Source organism: Python bivittatus, unplaced genomic scaffold (assembly GCF_059951505.1).
Source record: "Python bivittatus isolate LINGU-HERP-01145 unplaced genomic scaffold, Pbiv_v1 ctg000020_np1212, whole genome shotgun sequence".
Classification (NCBI taxonomy): domain Eukaryota; kingdom Metazoa; phylum Chordata; class Lepidosauria; order Squamata; family Pythonidae; genus Python; species Python bivittatus.
This window is the reverse complement of record NW_028277030.1, coordinates 2,222,413-2,239,258: the sequence shown is the minus strand read 5'-3', so window position 1 is coordinate 2,239,258 and position 16,846 is coordinate 2,222,413. Positions and strand designations below refer to the sequence as shown.

Here is a 16,846-nt window from a genome sequence, read left to right as displayed (position 1 = left end):
ATTGCCTTGTTCAGCGACCATTCAAAGTTACAACGGTGCTGAAAAAATAATTTTATGACCAATGCCCACATTTACAACAGTCTCCATTACAGTCAGTATGTGCTGTCCTGTGCCTGACCTGTTGTTTTTCTTCTTTTCCTCCCTTGCAGAGTGAAGAGATTGGAGAAGGGGGATTACAAGAGAGTAAGGAGACACACAATGGGGAATACACATCGAAAGCAGTGTGCTAGCATTGGCAGCCGCAAGGACGCTACACAAACAGCCCAGTGTATTTCCCACTGTGTGCCTGCTTACTCACTTGTAATCCCTTCCTCTCCAGTCTCTCTGCTCTGTGGGTGGGTGGGAGAAAAAAAAAAGCAATCTCTGTAGGCAATTACTTCTGTGCCTGACCCATTTCCTCCCACTCATAGAGAGAGTGGAGGAAACGATTATGAGAAAAACCAATTCTTTGCTACTTGAATTTACAACTAAATGATAAAGAAATGACAACCCTTAGTATAACAAAACAAAACAAGATCATAGTATTTTAACATTTACTTTTTTAGAAAGTGTTTCAGTTCTACTCTAAATCATTATACAAATAAAGCAATTCCAAGATTAGTAGTCTAGTAATTACTAGTAATTTCCAGAATACAATTCTAAGAGAAAGAGTTCATAGGAAAGAACTTAACAAAAATGTTTAGACAAACAGATTTATAATATTTATTTTCCTTTGCATACATATAGCTTATATACAAGTCAGTAACATGAAATTACTGCTGGAGTTTGTACAGCAGACATATTAGCACAGCCAATCGGAAGTGAAATTTAAGTGTGACTGTTTCAAAACACACACAATAAATTCCACCTTTATTATAAAATGTTTCCTAATAAGCTGTAATCAGTTATAGCACTAATACACTGTGAAAAACCTCAAAAGTTGCAATTTATCTATACACTTTTTAAAAACTTTTAACTCAGAATTATTTTATCCAAATTTATTGTAATATTGGATGTATTATTTATCTCCTGATATTTCAGGGTTTATTATGTGAAATACCAACATAAAAATAACATCATACTTCAAAATATGATATAAAGATGTTTCATGAGATTAAGTAATTGGGTTCAGCTATAAAGCCTTGTCTACTCATTACATAAATGTTTTAAAACAGAGATCACTGCACATAATAGAAAGGATGGATTGAAGTATCTTTTTAATCTTCTGTTATAGTAGCATTCCTTATTATTCTTCACAAATAAGTGTTTCCACTGCAAATCTGTTCTCAAAGTGTCGAATTATTCGGCAATTACCTGCTTCACGCTTGTGAATGCCTATTATGGGAGAATGAACAAATATCAAGTTATTTTACAAAGAAAATGTTTATATGTTGTCTTATATGAAAAAATATGCATTGAAAAAACACAATGTACAGTCAGGTCCAGAAATATTGGGACATCGACACAATTCTAACATCTTTGGCTCTATACACCACCACAATGGATTTGGAATGAAACAAACACAATGTGTGTTAACTGCAGACTGTCAGCTTTAATTTGAGGGTATGTACATCCAACTCAGGTGAACGGTGTAGGAATTACAAGAGTTTGCATATGTGCCTCCCACTTGTTAAGGGACCAAAAGTAATGGGACAGAATAATAATCATACATCAAACTTTCCCTTTTTAATACTTGGTTGCAAATCCGTTGCAGTCAATCACAGCCTGAACCCTGGAACGCATAGACATCACCAGACGCTGGGTTTCATCCCTGGTGATGCTCTGCCAGGCCTCTACTGCAACTGTCTTCAGTTCCTGCTTGTTCTTGGGGCATTTTCCCTTCAGTTTTGTCTTCAGCAAGTGAAATGCATGCTCAATGGGATTCAGGTCAGGTGATTGACTTGGCCATTGCATAACATTCCACTTCTGTCCCTTCAAACACTCTTTGGTTGCTTTTGCAGTATGCTTTGGGTCATTGTCCATCTGTACTGTGAAGCGCCATCCAATGAGGTCTGCAGCATTTGGCTGAATGTGAGCAGATAATATTGCCCGAAACACTGCAGAATTCATCCTGCTGCTTTTGTCAGCAGTCACATCATCAATAAATACAAGAGAACCAGTTCCATTGGCAGCCATACATGCCCACGCCATGACACTACCATCACCATGCTTCATTGATGAGGTGGTATGCTTAGGATCATGAGCCAGTCCCTTTCCTTCTCCATACTCTTCTCTTCCCATCACTCTGGTACAAGTTGATCTTGGTCTCATCTGTCCATAGGATGTTGTTCCAGAACTGTGAAGGCTTTTTTAGATGTCGTTTGGCAAACTCTAATCTGGCCTTCCTGTTTTTGAGGCTCACCAATGGTTTACATCTTGTGGTGAACCCTCTGTATTCACTCTGGTGAAGTCTTCTTTTGATTGTTGACTTTGACACACATACACCTACCTCCTGGAGAGTGTTCTTGATCTGGCCAACTGTTGTGAAGGGTGTTTTCTTCACCAGGGAACGAATTCTTCGGTCATCCACCACAGTTGTTTTCCGTTATCTCCTGGGTCTTTTGGTGTTGCTGAGCTCACCAGTGCGTTCCTTCTTTTTGAGAATGTTCCAAACAGTTGTTTTGGCCACGCCTAATGTTCTTGCTCTCTCTCTGATGGGTTTGTTTTGTTTCTTCAGCCTAATGATGGCTTGCTTCACTGATAGTGACAGCTCTTTGGATCTCATCTTGAGAGTTGACAGCAACAGATTCCAAATGCAAATAGCACACTTGAAATGAACTCTGGGCCTTTTATCTGCACATTGTAATTGGGGTACTGAGGGAATATCACACACCTGGCCATGGAACAGCTGAGAAGCCAATTGTCCCATTACTTTTGCTCCCTTAACAAGTGGGAGGCACATATGCAAACTGTTGTAATTCCTACACCGTTCACCTGAGTTGGATGTACATACCCTCAAATTAAAGCTGACAGTCTGCAGTTAACGCACATTGTGTTTGTTTCATTCCAAATCCATTGTGGTGGTGTATAGAGCCAAAGATGTTAGAATTGTGTCGATGTCCCAATATTTCTGGACCTGACTGTATATTTTGTTAAGCATGTAGATTTCTCATTTAAGGTCATTATCCTCCCACTCAACAGACATAGCCTACCCCACCCACCCCTAAATTAGCCTATTGAATAAAAGAAAGAAAACTGCAAAAGAATAGTGACCTCATTCTATACTGAAATAACAAGAAAAATAATATTTGAGTATAGGTAGATATTGTTTAACTACCAGTCAGCGACCGTTCAAAGTTGCGACGGCGCTGAACAAGTGGTGCTTACAACCAGTCCTTGAAGTTCTCGCCGTCACAGCACCCTCACGGTCATGTGATTACAATGCTCACAATTATGACTGTTGCAGCATCCCATCATTATGTGATCACCATCTGCAACCTTCCCTGCTAGCTTCCCATAAGCAAAGTCAATGGGGAAGCCAGCAGGAAAGGTTGCAAGTCACTCCCCTAAGTCATTCCTGCCACTTTTTCTCCCGAGGAACCCCGCAACGGAGTATGATGCATACTCCGCATACTCCATAATGCGCGCTCATGCCACAGCAACCCTCCCCCACCCAGGCGAACTCACACAGCGCTGCATGCACTTGCATGGCACTGCAACACCCCCTCCCCAGCCTGCACACACCCACACCATGACACAGCACCCCCTATTAGCCATAGGAAGACAGGTGGGCCTAAGTAACAGCATTATGGTTTTAAAAAAAAGTAGCACTGTTCTCAGCTGGAAGGATATTCAACTTTATCCATCTGCTATGTTCACTGGTTTCTTATTTTAAGTATGCACTCAAACTTGCAGAAAGATACTGAGTTTAAGTTTGTATCATGAAGAGGGCCTATCAGCTTCCATTCACTTAGAGATTACTGGAACATAACAGTGGACCAAGCGTGCCTCAACTTATGCCTGTAACTGTCTAATTGGGCTAAGCCTCATGGAGCACAGTGGGGTCTGCTTTGAAGTTCCAAAGTACAACCTTCAGACCCTCTCTATCTAAGTTAGAGAGAAATCAAATAAATAGAGGAAATAATTAACGTAAATAAGTTAAATAAGTAATCAAATCTTTAGTTTTCATTTCAAGTTTCTTCTTTGTACTGTCCCAAGCAATACTACTGTAAGATAACGCACCCCATTTAAACCTACTGGACATGTTCAAGCTTTCAATCAAATACGTTTAAATTCCATTAATCTTGATAAGTTTAACCACATGCTTAATTTATCAAGGTGAATAGTAGTACACAAATGAGTTCATGTTTACCAAACATTTGTGGGCAAAATGTACACAAATGTTTTAATATATGAAAGTAATATTGGTAAAATTAACACAGTATTAAAACAAGTAATTTAGCCATAGGTATATCATTTCTTTTTATTACAGAGTACATTCATAATTCATCAAGAACCATTTCCTTCTAACCAGAACATTGTGCTAGGCACAGAATTATTGACATTGCCATCTGACAGGCAATGTTTAAAAGCACCAAATCTCAGTTCTAAGGCTTTGCATATATTAAACATGCACACCTGCAACATTAAAAATTAGGTGCTACAACAGGCATGGAGATTTTTATGGAGATTTTTCACAATATAGGTGGTCCTCATTTAATGTCCACTTGTTCAGCGACCATTCGAAGTTATGATGGGTCCTCGTAATTGCAGCCATCACAGCATCCCCACAGTCACATGATCGTGATTTGGATGCTTGGTGACCAGCTCACAATTATGACATTGCAGCGTCCCATGGTCACATGATCACCATTTGTGGCCTTCACTGCTGGCTTCCAACCAGCAAAGTCAATGAGGAAGCCAGCAGGAGGTTGCAAATGGTGGTCATGTGACTGTAGAATGCTGCAACCACGCAGGATTCGCCTAACACCAGCCACTGGAACGGCTGGAACTGTTGTCGTAAGTCAGTGGGGTCACATGATATTGCACCTTATGACCGCATTGCTTAGTGACTGAGTTCCCAGTCCCAATTAGTGTCGGTAAGCAAGGACTACCTGTACCAGATGTTATAACAGTCCATCAAAATATAAGCATACAGACTGAAATACTACTTTTCCATAATTTCATGTGGAAATGAAATATTCATTATAGCTATCTTTATGATCCCATCTATGTTTATGCCATACCTTTCAGTGCTTCCTTGCGCTGCAATTTATAAGTCTCTTTACCACGACAAAGGCGATAAATGAAAAAACCCAGTTGATCCACATTTTCAATGCGGTCAGTAACTGTCATCTGTTCATGAATCAAGTATGACTGTGGCAAGTATGTTCCAGCCTACATAAATCAATATAAATATGGAAGTGTTTAAAATAAAAATATTAAATTTGTTGCATTAACTTTTATTTTACTTATTATTAATTCAATTTATATGAATTTATATTAGTTTGCATCTATAATTTTGCCTCTGTAGAATGTACATCATAAGAAACAAACTTCGAGAGAAGTAGCATAATGTTTTTGAAGGGATTATAGTTTAAATCATGGACTGAGAACCAAGAGTCTCTTAAACAAGTTGGTAAAATGTCCTTTGCCAGAGAAGTTTGTCTCCTAAAAAAAGCTTCCAGGGTGCCAACTGAAGGGTTTTTAAAATCTAAATGGCATACCATTAAGCTATTCAAGGCCAAAGTATTGGGTATGCCACTATATGATACCCAGGTGTGTACCTCTAAGAAAATATCCAACTTCTACTCTTTGCAAGCTGTTTCTAAAAACAATACACACATCCCTCACTTGACCTCTAATGCTGTAATGCAATTAGAATTGGGCTACGACTCAGGGCTCATGCAAGACTAGGCTGCTTAAGGTCTTAAGCAAGGCAAATCTTTTGGGGGACCTTCTTCGTTCATCTTAATCCTGAACAATAGATTTGTATCCATCCTGCAAAGGCAAATTGTGGTCTGCCAATACCAGCTCTACAGTACTTACTTTAGGCCTCAATAAAACCTTAGCAGAACTCAACCAGAGGTTCTGGGACTTGGATAATCAAGTCAGTCAGGGCCAAAATCTCCCATCTCTATAACAGAAGAATTGCTCCATTCTCCTGGACTCTCCCTGGCTACTTTTTCTTTTTTATGATCATGCATGCTTCACATAAGAGGCTTTTTTTTCTCTGACCCAAATTGATATACTACCCAACAGGGCGACAACTGAAAGATATTTCAACCGCTCAAATGAAAATCATATTTGTACATGTTCAAACATGGAGATTGAATCTATATCACATGTTCTATTACAATGTCCACTCTATACACAATGGCAATTAAAACGTATAACTCCTGGCTTTACAAAGTTTGATTTCTCTCATCACAAGATTGCTGCTTTCCTTTTAAGTGACCAATTTCTCAATGTATTAAGGGCAATGGCAAAATTATTACCTGTAGCTTTAGCCCATGGGGCCTTCTTCACAGCTTTGGTTGTCTTTTGTTTTTATGTAATTTATATAATTTTTTAAAAACTGTACATGTTTTCATGTTCGTTGGTCTTGGACCATAAATAAAAAAACAGCAACTGGCACATAAGATCTGATTTGTTGGGAGGGGTTATTACTAAATGGGTTTAGTATACAGTAGTAAAATGTTAATGTAAATGAGAGATGAAGGTTATTCTCAACAGCATCTTAAGAGGTTTAACTAAATAATCTGATGGGATGTTTTGCATTTTACTTGCTCTGACTATGAAACAAACAAGCACCATATCAGAAACTATACAAAGGAATCAACTAATATACTGCAGATCACAACAGGATAAAATTAGATTCACAGGTCATTCTAACCAACTGGGATATAAATTAGTTTAATAAAGATAAGGATTACTGAATATATTCAAATAAACTCTTCCATTTTAATCTTACTTTGATGTTGATCAGCAGTTCCAAGAAGTTTTTAGGTGGCATAACAACTGACGTATTCAGAGGAATGACATAGCATTTATTCAGGCTGAGGTCAAGGTAAGCTGTAAGTTTCTGATAAAGAAATGTCATGAATCCCTTAATAGTGTTAAAATATATAACGTCGTATATGACTTAATACACTACACTGTTCTTTCAAAGGCAAAATTTAAATATGTTAGGCATCATTTATTCCATTTCAGTCTCTAGATACTAAAACATTTTCTGATAACAAGAAAAGAAACAAAAGAAACAATTAGAAAGTATTCCAGACTAGTTTTCTACCTGCTGTGTTCCAATATACAGTACATTTAAAACAGTAAGTACAGATCAAAATAATACCATGGTGGGTATATTAAAGTTTTAGGACAGCATATCACAAGTTAAAGATGGGAAAGAGTGTCCTTTTGTAAACTCTTAATAGTATTAAATGTTTCAGGCTAATAACAACCCAGAAAAGGCACACTGCTCTTAGAAGCTTGCATACAATAAATCTTTTGCTCTGCAGACCCACTAGTACTTACATAATTAAATTATTTCCTCACCTGTGACAATAGTTAGGGAACACAGAACTTTGCAGGCTTTAACCAATCTATACTGTCCTCTTAGTTCATCCCCCCTAGGACCTACCTTGGCTTGCTTTGTGTAGCTATCAATAAATATATAAAAATAACCAAGATATCTGAAATAATCAGTAGCTTCAATATGAGCACAACAAGCTCCTTTTTTTCCCATTAGAGTGCTGTCCAGAGCATCATTCCTTACCCTCTGAAAATCATGGACAATATCAGCGGGATCATTATCAGCAAACTCTGGAACTGGCACACTAATGAACTCAACATCCTCCTCCTGGAGGATCTGGATACTCTCTTCAATTATCTGATAACGAGGAGCTGAAGCAATTGCATCTGGCTCCGTTAGGGTTAAGCCATCCTCAATATACTTAATTCCACAGAAGTAAACATTTTCCTAAAAGACAAAGGAAACACATATAAGCCAATGCAAAACAAACCTTTGGAGTTCATGAACCTCATTGTAACATATATTGACCCCCTCCTCTTCATTGCCAAATATCAAATCCTGAAGACTAGCCACTCTGTTTTTAAGCCTATTGGATAATACTGCAGTTTATTCAGGGCAGAATTTACCATCAGAGGAAAACTACTATCTATCAACTGAAGAGAGACTTTGTAGTTTGAACTTACAACTTTCTGTACTTTCCAACCATTAAGTAATGATTACTACAGTTAAACTCAGGCTTGGTTCATACAAACTGATAAACCATATTTACTTAATTATTAAATCAACCAATGACTAGATTGGCATAACTCAGATGAGCCATAGCCATTTTGGCTTTGGTTCAGACAATAGAGAGAACAAAAAATAAAAATAAGAACCCGTATTGTGGCTTAGCCTGTGTTCTGCAGGTCACAAATGATACTCCAATATTCTACCTAGGACATCCAGACTGCATCAGCAAAATTTGCCAACAAAAAATGCCAAACTTTGGTAATGTACTGTTTTTTCAAAATTTAAGGATGGGAAAGGAAGCCTGTGAAAGGTAAGCTGTTTCCCACTATTAAGCCACCTCCAAACAGTTTTCAGGTCAGTTCTTGCCTATTTTTGCCATTTGGGAGATTTTTTAAGGGCTATATGGAAAAAGGTGTTTAGGAATGATAGTATCAACCATCCAGAACATCTACATGGTCTATCAATTGGCCAGGACCGCAAGAGTACTGCTGACAAACAAGGTAGAAAAATAACCAAGCCTTTTCAGAAATCACCCAGGCATCTGGGTCAGACTATTTTGTAGCCACCAGTCTACAAAACTTATTTATAGAATTTGTTTATTTCAAATTCTAGTTAGTGGCAGCTGGAAATGATGGTTGCCTTGGCTTTAGATGATATGCTGAAGTTCAGGTCAACCACTAGCAATTATTACATAGCCAACAGAATGAGATCAAGATGGCAGCAGGCAGTTTAATTTAACCAACCAACATTCCTTAGCAAGTCATATAAATGCACTCTAACTTTGTGATGAATATTGCCTCTCTTTTGCTAATGCAGAACCAAACTATGAGCAAAATGAATCCAAAGTTGAGTCACATCTTTAGTTCCAGTGGTTACGTTTGCATGAAACAGAGCCACAAACTCTGTTTTAGCCTAATGTGTTGTGCAAACCCAGCCCATGGGATTGGAAAATTGAATTAATTCTGTAAAGATGGCAGATGAAGATACAGATCAAATACTCAAATAAATTTTATATCCTGTAATCTTCAATTAACTTTCCAACATTGGCCTGGTTCCCATAGCTAGTGGATTCAAAGATCTTTCTAAGCTGGGGTGAGTAACCATGCAGCCTATAAACAATATGTAGCAGCACCTACCCAGAACCCAATTTGCAGCCCTAAAAGCACCTTGAGATCCTGCAGCTGTAATTCAGAGATCAAGTGGCCAATTTTCAGCAGCAGATGTTGACTCCCCAAATAGTAAAATGTGGGCACTAAGCTTCTGCAAGGTACCCCTTCCTCCTAAAATTGTTCCCTTTCCTGATTATATCATCTCATTATTGGACATGTCTGCCATATCCCCTAGGCTGAGAAGTATTTTTAAAGTATCTTTAACCATAGCTGATTAAATAAATCACAATAATCTGTGTTTACAAAACAGAAGGAGCCTTAAACTATGTTTTATAAACACTATGACTGGGTTTACATATCACATCAAGCATGAGGTCACTTGGGACTCTAACCATGCAATACAATGAAGATCTGCTCAGAAATAATTTGCACAGGATTCAATGAGACTTACTCCTAGATTTGACCAGAGCTGTGGCTTCTTTAGCAATCCAGACAAACACAGCAGCAGTTGCTAAATCTGCTGCTTTTGAATCTTGGTTCTAGGCAATTCACAGCAGAATGACAGAAAAAATATGCTATTGAAGAGCTCTAACAAACTGGTGCATCCAGAGAAGTAACTTCCTTTCTAGGCGAGAAAGAAGAGCTGAAGGTTGGTTGGATAGCTGTCCTTCTGAGCCTGGCTGATGTTCTGTGTGCAATTCAGGTCTCTGTTCTCCTTCCCTCTGAACTGAACTCTTCAGTCCTCCCCAAAAGCCCCTGGCATATCCCACAGAACAAATAAGAGCAGTAGAACTTCTCCTTTCTGCTAACATAACACCTGCTGCTACATGGGAGAAGAAGGACAAAGGTCTTGGCTGCTGCTTGTCTCCCTCTTCTTATGTTTGGTATGTAAGCCTTACAAGTAAAAGAGTTGGGAACTGACAAAAATGCTGCTCTGAGCGTCTGAAGGGAAGATGAGATAAACATCACAAATAAATAAAAACACCTTGATTTTTTTCTCTCTCTTTAATATGAAACGGAATCAACAGCTTACATTTCACCCAGAAACCATAAATGGTTTCCATTACTGACATACTATTTTATTCAGGTAAAAAAATATATTGAGAATGTTTTCTTCAGGGACAACAAGCAAGTACATATATTTACCATTTGCAACTTTTCTACCTAAAATTAGTAAGAAACCTCTTTTACAAGCTGAAAAACTGAGGAGATATCCCAAGAGACTTAACTTTCACAGCAAGGGCACTGGCAAATCTTTCCTAATATTAAGCTGAAATCCAAATGTATTTAAAGTATATGTTGTGTTGGAGTTAATTTTCTCAGGTAAGTTTAAAAAAATATTTAAAATTAACCTTATATTAAGACTTAAGCTGACAAGCCAAGTTGGACAATTTCTAGTAAACTACCAACAAAGACATTTAAAGCTTGTTCATATATTTTCATCCTACCTGGAACTGAAAATACTTATACAGATAGGCACCACCAAGGATTACAACAGCAAGCATAAAAGCTAATCCAAAACACATACACCAACACCAAGCTCTTCTTTGTCCAAGAGGCACCACTTCTTCTGGATCCTAGGAAGTCACAAAAGAAAATAGTAATCAATAGTGAGGCATATCCAGCTACATCTTGTAGGTATGACATAGTGACCACTTGTGTTGATGTTTTGTGAACAGGCTTCCTTTCTCATCCTCTTTTCCACCTTGCATACCCACCAAATCTTCCACAGAATCCTCAAACCCCCTTCTTAAGAGGCAGGTGGAATTGCATTCTCAAGCAGAAGCTATTCCATCAGCAAAAACTTTTTCACTTATCTATCCCAAGTTTCATAAGGCTACAAATGTAATTATTTTTTTCATTATAAAAAAGAAATTGACCATGAAGTTTTCAGGCACTATGAAATAAAATTATGAGCATAAATATGGAACAGAACTCCATAAATGAAAACAACGGTCTTCTTTGAGTAGCAACTTCGTACTGTAATTTAATGTCACTTGAGTAATCCATGTCTTGGTGACTGCTTACCTAGATTAATATAATGCATTATGTACAAGGCTGCTGTGGAAGACAATCTCGAAACTTCAATCAACAGAAAAAAAGGTAACCAAGAAAACTTACAGAAGTACTCAGTATGATCATGTTACACCATGTTTGTGTTTATTTCCAATTTCAATTTAAGGTGTCATTACTAACCAACAAAGCCCTTCGTATTTGGGGACCACAATATCTGAAGGAGCACCAGTCTTCCCATTCACTCTTGGTAGTTTTATGAAAAGGCTAGATAATTCCAAAGTGATTTTTTAAATTAATGTCTTGGAGATACTTCATAAAATGTAAAATACTTTTATTAATTTCTAGAAGGAGTTAACATCAGATAGAACGAACTTGTAATACCATCTTGGTGAACTAGCAATCCTGAGTAAATTATGTGTTCCATCATATTCCGTTCTGGTTTTTCTATGCAGTCTCTCTCACACACACACACACACACTCCCACACTCAAATGACATTAGCTGCTACAAAAATTCACACATTTAGGATGAAGGTCTGCAGCAATCAAGCTACACGATTGAGAACTTGATAATGCCAGACCCCCAACACACATGGAGACCCACATGCACCCAGATGTCTATGTGAAGGCTTCTCTGCTACAGACATTCACATTCAACATGCAGGTACCTGCAACTGCGGAGACATTCAAATTATGTGGGCAGGAAACTGGGAAGAACACTCTAGATAATGGATTATACTGTATAGGATCAATGAATCTCAGACAGAGTGAAAGCACTTTAAACTGTATCAGATGATGTTAGACAAAATCTTCAAGTTAAGATCAGCTCTTGCTGAAATCATAGATGCATCCATATAGATTTCTTGGTATGCCATTGCTTTCCTCCAGGATTTTGTTTAAGTTTCTAGTCTAACAGCCCTGGAATTTCCTGGGGTCTATCCTTCCAGTACTAACTAGGTTTATCCTTGCTTGGAGTGACAGCATAGAAGTCTCACAAGATTAACTTTATTTTTTCTGCATCTGCACTATTGCACAATAGCATGCAACACTATTCCAAATGTTTTGAACTACAGCTCCGGCAATCCCTTACTTTTTGATCACAACAGAGATATAACTTAAAGCCATACACATACAAGCCATCTAGTTATCTTTGCCAATGAAAGGTAATGAAAGTAGTTGGGCTGTTTTGTGAAGCAGTCTAATTTACAAAACATTTAACTACAAGCTGTGTTTGCATAACACACTTCTCCATGGTAAATAATAGTTTATGAAATTAACCCAAATCTATGGGTTTCCATAATACTAAGCTCACAAAACATGCTTAAGTGAGTCATTTAAAGGTTAAATACTAAGCCCACAAAACACGCTTAAATGAGTCATTTAAAGGTTCAGCACATCATGCAAACCCAGAAATTCAGTCATTTCTGGGTCAAATAACACTATAATACCTGGATTAATTGTAGATTACTTACCCAAATGAATCCAGATGGTTAATTCTCCCTTCAGGCCTCAGATACAGAGATGGGAACCTAAAGAAGGCCTGCAAAAGCAGGATTTCTTCGGGTAAGCAATCTTTTTTAATACATATGTGGGTATGCATATAGGGTGAAATGGGTTACTAAGGATTGACTGGGAGAGCCAATTTGGTCTAGTGGTCAAGACGCAAGGAGCAGGCAGACCTATGTTTTAGACTTGCTTTCTCTACAGAAATCAAGTGGATACCCTCGGTCTTGTCACTCTCTCTCAAGCCCTAGGAAGAAGGCAAGGGCAAACCATTTTCAAATATGTAAAAACAATAAAAAATCCCCAGGAAGTATCCATGTAGTTGCCAAGAATCAAGACTAACGAAGGCAAAACAATGCTTCCCCCCCCATCAAGCCTCCTGTACTTCATTCATAATGGCTCTTACCTTGATCAAGGCACTGCAGGTTTGTTTTTTCTGTTAAAAGCAGGAAGTCACAGATTTCTGTTCAATACAAAGTTAGGATGCTATCAAAGATTGCCCCTCCCATTACAACTGAGGCAGCCAGTTACATAAGTACTTTACAGGCCTGTGATTATTGTGCACACACAGCCACTGAGCTGTAAGGTCACCACAGAGACCACATTTTCACAACATCCTATGATAAAATGTGATTTGAGAGTTTGTGGTTTAATAGTCTCATGAACCTACAGACAGTAACTATACACTTTAGCATGTTCAAGGAATGTCTTCAAACCCTAAGCTGTGATTATGCTACACTCTGCTTATAAAGGGGCTAGAGTGTTTTATTTTTTTCCTTTTCACTACTCCCTAAGAAGCTGTTTCCATTGCAAAACTTTTGTTTACAGGATATGGGTGATCATCCATAATTAGCTATGCATTATGCTCTTACACAGCCATTAAGATGCAAATTCTTGCCTTCCAGTTCCACCTTATATACTGTAAGGCTATGAGAATGAATGAATGATAGTCTCCTGTGCCATTGTCTCTCCTGTCATAACACAGTCACCTGACTTTTGTACTTACTTGCTAGGACAATTGTCTGTGAGCAAAAAGTTTTCAAAATTAATATCGCTACTGCTTTATTAGTAGATCTAATAGACTTCTCAAGATGCCACAACACATTTCTACTTACCTTAAAAGTCAGCAGAACATGTTACATTATACTTTATTAAAAGATACTGTAAAACATTAATATGACATATACAAATAGAAATAAGTGTCTTTAAAATAGACTTTGCAATCATATGGAGATTACATAATTTTAAAAAGGATGACATATAAAAATGTAAGAACAGAAAAAACAAATATATCAGTGGAAACCAATGGCCTGGGTGAACCTGAATCGTAGAAGTTTGCAACATCTCCACAGGCAAGGAGCTCCACTGAGAAAAGCCTTCATGCAAGTGAGTCCCTGACAAAGGGTTGGGACAGCTCTATGATAGTCAGAGTAAGTCATGACAAACACAAAACCAGGAGCCCAAGGCAGCTTCTGCAGGGACACTGAAGCCTTCCAGTATCACTACCTCAGAGCATTCAGAGCTCAGTCTTCTTTCAGCAACACCACCACCAGGGAAGAGGCAACAGACTGATGTGATTGCCCAAGTACTGTTGGCCAGGAATAATCCGAAAAAGAGATAGCCTTCCATTGTCTGAAGCCTCTTCTCTCCATCTGGCCTGTTGTCCCCTGAACAACAAACCTCCTTCAAAAGTACAGAAGAAATTCTAAGAAATCTTAGGTTCCAGGAGTACATATGACACCATTTTTAACCTCTTACCTATCAAGATTGACCCTCATTTTTTTGGACTAATTTGAATTCCAAATGGTCACAATTGTGACTCTCTTTAGATCAAATGGCATATTTTAGGTTGATGTAAGTTACAGTATCTGGATGAAAGGCAGCCAAGAATTTGAATGATATACTGTAGTGTCTTCGTTCACACCCACGCTTAACCAGATCACTTAAAGAACTAATGGCTGCACACATACAGCATGCTAAGCTTTGTTAGTTTTAACATTACAAGTTTTCTTCCCCCATTTTGGTTATGTTAGCCCTTCAAACAAGAAACACAACAATGAATACTAGCTCTATCTTTATAGTAAGATTATATTAACAGAATCCCGCAAGTCTGAAAGTACCTCTCCTGTCTCTTACTCTCTCAAAAACTAGGGAGGGTCCTTTCTGAAATGCTTTCTCCACCCCTCCTCCTTCCAACTTGCTTATCAGATTTCTCTTATCAGGCAGTTGTCTAGGCTGGGGCTCTTCCTCCTGTCTCCCTCACACACCATTACAGGATGAAATGTTGTATAACCCCAGCATATCTGGTTAGTTCATGGTTCAATGTACTGCATAAATCCAGAAAATGGGTTAAACAACAGGTGTTGTATGATCAGTCATAGAGGATCTAATGGTGCACTGAAAAGAGATCTAGGTTCAAATCCTCACAGCTCAAAATCACACTGACTTCACAAAAGTAAGCCATGCCTCTGAGTCAGTCTGGATGCCTGGCAACTACATAGACAAGTGCATGCAATTTTCATTAATAGTGTACTCTCAGCCTTCTTCCTAGGGCTGGGAGTGACTGGCTAAAGTCACCCAGCTGGCTTCCTGCTTAAGGTGGGACTAAAACTCACAATTTCCCTTGGCACAACTACATAGTACACAAAGGATCCAAAATTAAAAAAAAAACTTTCCAAAGTATGGCTGGAATCTCATGAGATTTCATAAACGAGAATATCAAATTTGAAAACAATTTAGATTGACTTTTTAAAGGTGCCCGCACCCACTGTATAATAATAACAATTTGATTATTTTTTTCCTAATTCCCAGCTCAATCTGCAATCCTGGAGCTCCCTGTGGTCTTCCATCCAAGTACTAACCAAGCCCAACTCTTAGCTTCAGAACCCAAGCAAAATCCAGATAGGATTCTGCAAAAATGCAAGGCCGATCCGGTCCTGCGTAACTGAGCTAAAATAAAATACCTAAAAATAAAAAGAGGCCGTGACGTTTAAAGGCTCTTCGCACGCCAGCCATTTTAGATTCAAAAAATGATCTGCCAAAAATTCAGGTAATATCTCTCTCTTTACCTCCGTCGCGCTCCGCGGCAACTCTCCGAACTACCGCACACTGAGGACTTATGAGAAATAGGTTCGTCTCCAAAGCGTCAGCCGGCCTAACGCTACTTCCAGAGCCTCACCATTAAACAAGGCCCTATATATAAGCGAAACCCCGCCACCACAGTCTGCTTCCCAGCACCTCCTTGTTTCGATCCCATCTTGCTCCCCGGACGACCAACCCTCAGCTTTACGTCCTCCTTCCAAACTCTGCGCAGCGCTTCCTAGCTGCGCTTTTAGGCCGCGGCTTGCAAAACAAGCTGCTGGTCCGCGCCCGGGAGAAACGACCCCATTTCTGCTTCTGGCCCTGCAGCGCTCGGAGGGAGCATTTGCTGGCGCTGCCGTCTCCTCACCTTTGTGTCTGGGGACAAGATGAGCACTTGGCTGCTGCAGCTGCTCTTTTCCTTCTGTCCCCCTTCCTCCTCCTCCTCCTCCTTCCTGGCTGCGTCTTTCTGCGCCAAGGCCGAGTTAAACGAGACCTTCACCATGGCTGCAGAAAGCTCTCCGCTAAGGCTTCAGAGGGGAAACAAAGCGCCGGGCAGCAGCAGCAGCGAAGGCGGCAGATCCGAGGCCCGCTCCCTTCTCGCCGAGTCTCAGGGGTAGAGCGGGGCAGCTCTGCGCGGCTTCTCCTCCTCCTCCTCCTCCTCCCTCTCGCGCTCAGGTGCCGAGCCCGCCCGACCAAGCAAGGCAAGCCGAGAGGCAGGGGGAGGACGCGGGAGGGAGGGAGCCAGCCAACTCAGCGTCGACGGCCGAATGGAGCAGCCAGCCCTCCGCCGCAGGGCAAGCGGAAACGAGCCTCGGCGGGCCAGAAGTCGGAGCTTCTGCGCAAGAGGCGAGGCGAAGGCTCCCGCAGACCGCGAGCCTTCTGTGGAAGCTTGCCTGAAGCGCAGAACTTGACCTCAACTGCTCAGGTTTTCCTTCACTCCGGTTGTACATGCGATGCTGA

The 16,846-nt window shown here is 39.6% G+C and overlaps 1 protein-coding gene across 1 annotated transcript; it reads right to left on the bottom strand.

Moving 5' to 3' along the window:
- Positions 1-521: 521 nt before the first annotated feature.
- On the bottom strand, positions 522-16,745 carry ITM2B (integral membrane protein 2B). The gene is made up of 6 exons (XM_007430759.4): positions 16,254-16,745; positions 10,737-10,865; positions 7,694-7,897; positions 6,893-7,003; positions 5,166-5,316; positions 522-1,314 (listed from the first exon to the last, which is right to left on the bottom strand). The coding sequence occupies exons 1-6, from the start codon at positions 16,386-16,388 to the stop codon at positions 1,226-1,228; spliced, it is 819 nt and encodes a 272-aa protein (XP_007430821.1). The 5' UTR covers positions 16,389-16,745; the 3' UTR covers positions 522-1,225.
- Positions 16,746-16,846: the final 101 nt, after the last annotated feature.

Bases quoted from the DNA above. Each gene is read 5' to 3' on its own strand.
- ITM2B (XM_007430759.4), bottom strand. From the start codon at position 16,388: ATGGTGAAGGTCTCGTTTAACTCGGCCTTGGCGCAGAAAGACGCAGCC. The intron at 7,898-10,736 runs GTAGGATGAAAA...TTTGTCTTTTAG, and splicing joins ATAAGTATTTTCAGTTCCAG to GAAAATGTTTACTTCTGTGG. The intron at 7,004-7,693 runs GTAAGGAATGAT...TTTCTTTATCAG, and splicing joins TTGTCCATGATTTTCAGAGG to AAACTTACAGCTTACCTTGA.